The following is an 8,598-nucleotide window of genomic DNA, read 5'->3' as shown; positions in this document are numbered from 1 at the left end:
TTCTTAACCTGAATTAGTTATTACTGTGATAGCTGCCAGATGGTGATTTTCTAGCTATTATTCCTTCTACATTTATTACTAACATTCTACTGTAAGGAAGAACTTTTCCTTCTTATTATAAATACAGACTCAAAGATTCTTTATCTGTACAATGAGTTTTAATCAGTTTACTGTGGTTATTCATTCTGATATACAAAGTGTCCCAGATTTGGCCACTGGGAACCCCTTTAAACTGGCTCCTGTGTCTTTTTGACGTGTCTTTCACCATTTTTTGTCTTATTTTTCTGTTTATATCTTTGTTTTTGTTTTTTAATTGTACTTTAGATGAAGGTTTACAGAACAAATAGTTTCTCATTAAACAATTAGTACACATATTGTTTTATAACATTGGTTAACAACCCCACGACATGTCAGCACTCTCCCTTCTCAACCTTGAGTTCCCCATTACCAGCTTTCATACCCCCTCCTGCCTTCTAGTCCTTGTCCCTGGGCTGGTGTGCCCCTTTAGTCTCATTTTGTTTTATGGGGCTGTCTAATCTTTGGCTGAAGGGTAAACCTCAGGAATGACTTCATTACTGAGCTAAAAGGGTCCAGGGGCCATTCTCTCGGGGTTTCTCCAGTCTGTGTCAGGCCAGTAGGTCTGATCTTTTTTTGTGAGTTAGAATTTTGTTCTCCATTTTTCTCCAGCTTTGTCCGGGACCCTCTATCGTGATCCCTGTCAGAGCAGTCAGTGGTGGTAGCTGGGCACCATCCAGTTGTACTGGACTCAGTCTGGTGGAGTTTATCTATTTATTTTTTTAGCACTTTCTGCTTTCTGGCATAACACAGTATTCCAGGCCCATCTTGCACTTTTCTTGGCCATTTCTCCAGGAAGCCTTCGTTCCTTTCAGCGGGAATTGGTATTTAGAAACCAAGATCTGGATGACGAGGTGATTCCTGAGTGCTCAGTCTGCTGTTTTGCTTGTCATGTGTTCATCACATTTATTTTTAGCCTTTTATAGTGGGTGGAGAGAGGTCCCCAAAGAGCTTAGTCTGCAGATTCTCTTGCCTTTGGTGGGTCTCTGTTGGGAAGGCCGTTTCTCTCCTTCCGTGTTCCTGTGTTTTCAGGAAGGGGGTTTAGACCCTGCTCGTGAAGAAGCGGTAACTGTGTGTGTTGTGCCCTGCGTAAGGCGCGCATACCCTTGGGGAGACATGGTGGCTTTTCGTCTTTCTTAGAAGCATAACAGAGTGACGTCTGCTTTTATATATTTCATTTGTCACTAATAATTTCTCCATGATAATACAGCTTTTGTTAGAGTTGCATTATTCTTCAGATCAAGCTTGATTTCAGGTAGAATTTTAAGCTTAAAAATCTTTAGTGTATCTATTAGCACGAAAACAACATTTGGTCCTTTAGTAAATTAAACTGGAAAGATTATCTCAGAGTTTGTCACTTTAAGTAATTTCATTGGGCCAAAAATCGTATACGTATGTACGCACGTACACCTATACATACATAAACTGGGGAGAACTTGGTGGAGGAAAACAGACGTAAGAGGCAAAGCTAGGCAAGGGGAAGAGAGAGGAGAAGATAGGATATGTGCTGAGAAACACAGAGTTCCTCAGACAGTTGAGTTACAGCATTCGTTCATACAGGGAAGGAGACGAAAAGCAAAGAACGGTTAGGGCTAGGTGGCAGAAACCTTGAATACCTAGCTAATAGATCAGGCTATTCTCTAGCAAGCTGGGCCATTTAAAAGTAGGTAATCCATAGTAAAACAAATGTGGGTAATATGATATCCTTTGATGATGCTGAGAAAGGGGACACAGCCTTGCCCAGTCCTGCAGACTAGTCTGCTCCTCTCAAGGAGCAGATGATTTAGATGGTAAGCTCCTGTTGCCAAGGGAATGTCTTAGAATTATGTAGGCAATTCAGAATGCTTGGGAAGGGTTTGGTTTTCTCAGATTCAGCCATTTAATATTCACTGCTTGTTTACAAGTACACTTTGAATCTTCTTTTAGGAGAAAGCACCCAGTGAAAACAGAGGCATTTATTTAGTTTTTTACCCAGGCAGTGAAGTCTGTATGTGTTTATACTTAGGAGGAAGTGAAGAAAGGCACTGGCATTTATTCAGGGCCCTATATACCAGGCGGTGTATAAGTAGCTTTATATATGATATCTCATTCAGTCCTCACAATAACCCTTACAAAGAAGCAGTGGTTATCATCTTAAATAGACAAGGAAATCGAGGCTTTGAGAGGTCAAGTCCAAGTCACATAGCTAGTAACTGTCAAAGGGGAGATCCAAACACGGGTCTGTCTGACGTGTATGAAAATTGTCAGTCATTCATAGACTGTTCTCTGAAGCTCTCAGAGTCTCCAGTAAAGGGATTGCCGAGCTTCATATACAAAAGCTGAGGCCAGCAGTAAGAAGAGATGCTGAGGATGCAGAGCAGTTCCAAGTGATATTAGCTAGCATGCAAAAGTCAGAACAGAAAATGGGCCAGGAGAAAGATTTCTTATAGCCAGGCAGAAATGTCTTTTGGAATATGTAGGAAAGGATCAGAGCATCCTAAGATGAGAGTGGGTGTGTGAGCCTGAGGGGAGATGGGTAGCAGTGATTTTATCAGAAGTGAGTCAGCCGACAGCTCCAATCAGAATCACCCCTGTATCACAGCCGAGGTCGGCCATGTGCTTGCTCTCACCTGCCAGTTTCAGGAAGAGATTGATTCCGGGCAAGTGACACATACCTGAAGATTCTGGCCTAGACGTCAGGACCGACCCGACAAGAAAGCGGGCTTCAGAGCTTAGACGTGCTGGGGGTGGGGATGGTAGAAGTTGTAACTGCCTGTGTTCCTTCTGCAGCAGCACTTTCCAGACTCCCTCCAGCTCCTGGCGGGGGCGGGCGGGGCGGGGGGGTGATATATAGAAAACGTGCCCCAGGCATCTTGAGGCATTACCTGAACAGATAAGGGAGTAATTTTTTTTCAGCTTCCCTGTTTTATCTTTAGGCAAACTTTTATTTCCACATCTACTTGTTTTAATTGAAAAATAGTATCTTAAATGATTTTACTTGTGAAGCACGTCCTTGCCCCCACTCTGAATCTTCAAGCAGGATCAGTAGTCTGGGAAGATGGTGCCTGCCCCTGTGTGACGTGGCAGGCGGGCTCCCAGCCTGGCCCGGGGCAGGTGTGCAGGGTGGGAGGTAGTGGCTTGCAGGTTTGCGCCTCTGCTGCAGATAACACAGGGCCAGCCACGTCCTGTTGGCTTTCCCACACCTCCCTGCTCTTCCTGCCCTGATTCCCCATTTCTTAAGCCACCACGGTTTCCTCACTGGATTGCTGTGACTTTTTAAGGGCCTGCTTTCTTGGTGTGTTCCACCAGTCTTATTTTAGGAATTTCTTTTTTTGTTTTACCAGGGGAATATGACCAAATGTCTTGTATCTGTCTGCTTCTAGCAGGTACTTATTTATATTTTTCTTATGATCCTGCTTAATGTTTTATTTAAGGCGCGGTTGTTATATATCTGATGCTATAAACGGACCCACGATGAGGTGGATTGACACAGTGGCTGCAGCAGTGGGCTGAAACATGGCAACAATTGTGAGGATGGCGCAGGACCAGGCAGTGTTTCGTTCTGTTGTACAGAGAGTCGCTGTGAGTCGGAACCGACTTGACGGCACCTAACAACAGCGGTAAGCGGACAGGCTTAGCCTGGGTGTTGTGTGTGCCAGTCTCTTCGGGCACGGAGTCCGTGTGAAGGCCAGTGCTGCGGGATCGGGGAGCAGGGGAAGGAAGGGAGCCCAGCCGGCCGTAAGAAAAGGAACTTCAGGTCTAGAGTGAGCGCCGCTTGCGACTGGTGTATATGTTGTGTTTTCTAGCCACTTCCAGTTGATTTCTGGCTTTTGTTACAGTCTTGACAAGAGAGTTAAGTGCTTTTTGGTAATTTAACAGCAGTGAGGGCTTCCTTTGTAAAGTGTTATTATACCTAAATCACGTGAAAAGGCTCGTTGCTGATTGACTGATACCGAGAGCTGATTCACACTACGCCCTCATGTCCTTTGTTGGGGCGTCAGCTGTGCCCAGCCTGACTTCTCCGGAATCACTGTCTTCCTTTAACTGGTCCCCACTGGCCCTCTGCAGAAACCGTCCTTTGTACCACAAACGGTTCTCCCTGTCTTCTGAGGAACGACGTCCACCACACACAGCTTTCTACGTAGCTGTTGGAGATCTTGAAATATTTTCTGAACTGGTATGCCATTGTATCTTCATAACAGCTCTGTGAGATAGACAGCATGGGTCTGGTCATTACCTGTTTTATAAATGAGGAAACAAGATACTGGTGGATGTGACTTTGTAGCACAGTGGCAAAGCCAGGACCCCACCAGTTCTCTGGGCTGCCGAGCCCCTGAATCACTCAGCTTCAGTGCCCTTGCTGTTTCTGGAAACATTTTTCTGAAAGTCTCCCAATTTTCTCAAAAGTGGGAAAAGCTTAACGCAGGTTGAGTTGTCCCCAAAGGAGATAGCCCCCCAATATTTTAGGTTTTTTTTTTTTTTTTTTTTAAGTCTTAAATTCAGGGAAGAAACATGGGGTTTTCTGAATTCCTAAACAGGACTGAATTCCTAAATAGGACTGGTCCTTGTTTTAGGTCAAAGATGTTTCCGTCCTGAGAACAGCAGGGTAGTGAGTGGTGTAGCTTTTGTTTTCATCTTTCTTTCTAGGGATAGTTTTCTACCCTTTCTGTTGAAATATTGAGAGAAGGTCACGGATGTTCTTAGTAGGAATTTCTGCATCCACAGGGTTTCCAGAAGTACCAGTGGGACCTTCTGGGTGTTGCTAGAGTTCCTGAAAACCTGATGGGAATGGTACATTTCCATGAGTAAAGCTGTGGAGCTTTACATGTCAAGCTTCTTTGCTTTTGCCTGGAATTTGGTGAACCTGATTAGAAGGTCTGGTTGGCAGCAGATGGGCATGACCGATTAGTTATTTTTGAAAATTGCCGTTGGTTTGTAGACAGAGAGTCCATGAGGAGAGAACAGAATCAGAATGGTCTGGAAGGCTTCTTACAGCTGGAGTCTTGGAATGTGCTGCAGTTGTCCACCAGGTGGCACCAAGAATCTGCGTATACTGTTGGATCCCCAGCCAGCGCCTGGAACTCTTGAAGACCATTTCAGCATCTCCCTCCTGGGAACTGGCTCATCTGCAGCTGTGCCCTGGGTTCTGGTCCCGACTTGCCTGCACCCCCTTAGTGCTGTCGTTTGTGCCTGCGATGAGTGCTGTGGCTGTTGGCTCCCTGACTAGAGGGAAAGCTCCTTGAGAGCAGACACCAAGCTGCATCTACTTTAACACTTGTTCCCTTCTGTGTTTTGAGCAGTGCCAGGATGGGGACCTCTCAGTTCCATTGTTGAATTGACCATCTGTTGATGATCTGTGGCCTAGCTGCGGACCTCCATAGGTTTAACTGTCAGTATATATTTTGCTTGAAAGAGTATGTTTATTTTCCCAGCTGCGTAAATGACTTGTTAAAGAGAAAGAAAGTGATTTTGTGTCTGTTGAGTGTATAGTTTCATAAACTTCACTCTAAACTTCACCCTGACCAACCGTTCTCAGTAACAAAGACAGTTACAAAGGAACAGAAGTCATTCCTGTGGATGGGCCTTCGCTGCAGCCCTGCAGTTAGTCTTGGGCAGTGGGGCCTCCATGCGTGACAGACAGCAGATGGCCATGGCGTTCCTGAGGTCTTGCCGTACGCCATGTAGCTAGGCACATGTGAAATACAGAAGGGAGCCCTCTTTTGTGGCTCTCATCCCTCTGCCTTCTCTGGGCTCCAGCAGGGAGCCCTGCAGCTGGCAGAGCTGTCTGCTCAGCAACGAGTGCCTGCTCTTACTGAGGGAGGGCTGGGAGGGGCAGTGATGCCACGAGTGTGTTTTAGTTGGATTATGTTGTTTTATTGGGGATCATTGAGGAAATGGATGTTCAGTTTTTCTTTTTCAGAAAACAGATACGGCTTTTAAGCCAATTGGAAGGAAATTTGAAAAGATTTCGTAATAGTATTATTTCATTATTACAGCCAACCTACACAGGCAACTGAGTTATGTTTTCTGGGCTGACCCTGGCTCTGGCTTCTTCACCGTGTGGATACCTTTTCAAAGTGTTTGGTTTGATGACACATCCAGAAGTTCTGTGTTTGATAGCAGGCCTGAGCGTGTGCAAAACTCTGAGCAAATGTTTACATTTACTTCATTTAATTTTAAAAATGAGCCACAGTTTAGGTGATACCAGAGATGGTAATGCTGATGTGACGTGTCTGGCTGCTTCTATGGAGGTGATTTGTTTAGCTCCTAGTGAGTTTGATAAACTAGGGCCATGTTTTTATTTCTAGAGCTGGGAGTGCCCAGGTTGGCAGTTCTGACCTTCGGGGGCTAGAGCACCGGAAGTTCTGACTGTGATGAAGGGGAAATGGCCTTTCTCCTTGTTCGTTAAAAAGCCCAGGACCTACTCATGGTATTCCTTTGTCCCTTGGCTCACAAACACAGCAGAGAATGTGGTCCCTGCTCTTTGGGGTGACTTGATTTTAAAGAATGCAATCAGAATCTACCTATCAGATGCCCATCTTCTCTGAGTCTGTATCTTGATTGATAATGACTTTGGCAGTTGAATTTAAATTCACTGGGATGGATTGGGGTTGTTTATACAGGAACTGCTGGCACCAGTGAGCTTCACTAAGACAGCTGCTTTGTTTTTAGGTGATCGGGCAGGACGACGTGGCAGTTCCTTCACACCTTTATAAAGTGATCCTGGCGCGCAAAAGTCCAGTGTCTCCTGAACCCCTGGCACTAGGGGCCTTTGTGGTGCCCAACGAGGCCATTGGCTTCCAACCCCCGCTCACTGAATTCCAGATGAGCCTCCAGGACCTCGAGAAGTTGTCAGGACTGGTGTTTTTTCCTCGTTTGGACAGGACTAACACTATCAGGAATCTCTGCGCTGTGGACACCTGTAAGCTTCTGGATTTCCAAGAGTTCACTCTGTACTTGAGCACAAGAAAGATTGAGGGGGCGTCATCCGTGCTCAGACTGGAAAAGATCATGGAGAATCTGAAGAAAGCCGGAATTGAGCCAGACGGTCACTTCCTCAGTGTCTATGAGAAGAAACTAGAAGAGCTCAAAGCTAAGGAGCAGTCAGGAGCCCAGGAGAGAAAGCCATCCTAGTTTTCAATCTCAGAAGACGTGGGATGCCATCTGTAATAAAGCCGGCATGCCCTCTTCATGCCAATATATTTTAGTGGCTTGCTTTAAGTATAAAAAACGATGGAATCCTAAATTTAAGTTTAAATTTACCCCAAAAGATGAAGGATCGGCAGTTTTTTGGCAGTATTTTATTTGACGTGGGAACTAACTATTATGGGAGGTGCTACGCCTGTAGATGAGGTGTCGCTCCCGTGTCGGGTGAGCAGGAGGACTGTACGCAGTGTGATGCTGTTCATGGCCCTCTGGATGCATAGTGTGCATAGTGTGTGAGACCTGTACCCGTTGCCTTCGAGTCGATTCCGACTCATGGTGACCCTACAGGACAGAGTAGAACTGCCCATAGCGTTTCCAGGGAGCAGCTGGTGGATTCAAACTGCTGACCTTTTGGTTAGCAGCCAGGCTCTTAACCACTGCGCCACCAGGGCTCCATAGTATGTGAAGGCACCATTTATTTTAATGCCTCCAAATTATGCAGTGTTTTTGATGTATTCTCTGCCTCCTCGGAGCCCGTTTGTCTTGGTCATCTAGTGCTGCTGTAACAGAAATACCACAAGTGGATGGCTTTAACAAAGAGATATATTTTTTCACAGTCTGGTAGGCTAGAAGTCCAAATTCAGAGCATCAGCTTCAGGGAAAGGCTTTCTGTCTCTGTCGGCTCTGGAAGAAGATGCTTGTCATCAATCTTCCCCTGGTCGAGGAGCTTCTCTGCTTAGGAAACCCAGATCCAAAGGCCACACTCTGCTCCCAGCACTGCTGTTTTGGTGGTCCGAGGTCCCCAACTCTCTGCTGGCTTCCCTTTCCTTTTATCTCCTGTAAGATAAAAAGTGGTACAGGCCACACTCCAGGGAAACTCCCTTTACATTGGATCAGGGATGTGACCTTAGTAAGGGTGTTACAGTCCCACCCTACTCATCTTTAGCATAAAATTACAATCACAAAATGGAGGACAACCACACAGTACTGGGAATCATCGCCCAGCCAAACTGATACACACATTTTTGGGGGGACATAATTCAATCCATGACGCCATTGTACATCTTTTCTCTGGGACCTGCGTTGGCCTTGGAGATGGCTTTTAGAAATCTCAGTGCACATGGGCTGTGTTTGTTTCCTGTTTCCCGCCTGGACCGCCACCCTTCTACTTCTGTCTGTGGAGAAGCATCAACAGCTACATCTTGTGCTCCCTTCGTGTGCTCTATGTACCAAGCTCAGTGGTTTACACGTATTCTCACAGCGCCCGTACGAGGCGAGTACCACTGGTCCCCATTCTACCCGTGAGGAAATAGAGGCTTAGAGGGCGTAAGTAACTTGTCCAGGGTTCATCTTTCCAAAGAAGCCCATGAGGTATGAGGCACACAGGGCCGAGAGAAG

General features: G+C 45.9%; 1 protein-coding gene across 3 annotated transcripts in view; it reads left to right on the top strand.

Annotated features, from left to right (window-relative positions):
* Positions 1-7,970, top strand: part of EXOG (exo/endonuclease G) — a 32,439-nt gene extending 24,469 nt beyond the window's left edge. For 2 of the 3 annotated variants that reach the window (XM_023732214.1, XM_023732215.1), the window contains one exon: positions 6,727-7,970. In XM_023732214.1, coding sequence (XP_023587982.1) covers positions 6,727-7,188 — 462 coding nt within the window. In that variant the 3' untranslated portion in view covers positions 7,189-7,970. The remainder of the gene's footprint in view (positions 1-6,726) is intronic. The other variant, XM_004377318.2, reaches the window with a different exon arrangement.
* Positions 7,971-8,598: the final 628 nt, after the last annotated feature.

This window comes from Trichechus manatus, unplaced genomic scaffold (genome assembly GCF_000243295.1).
Source record: "Trichechus manatus latirostris isolate Lorelei unplaced genomic scaffold, TriManLat1.0 scaffold00049, whole genome shotgun sequence".
Lineage (NCBI taxonomy): Eukaryota > Metazoa > Chordata > Mammalia > Sirenia > Trichechidae > Trichechus > Trichechus manatus.
This window is presented reverse-complemented; position numbering and strand designations above follow the sequence as displayed.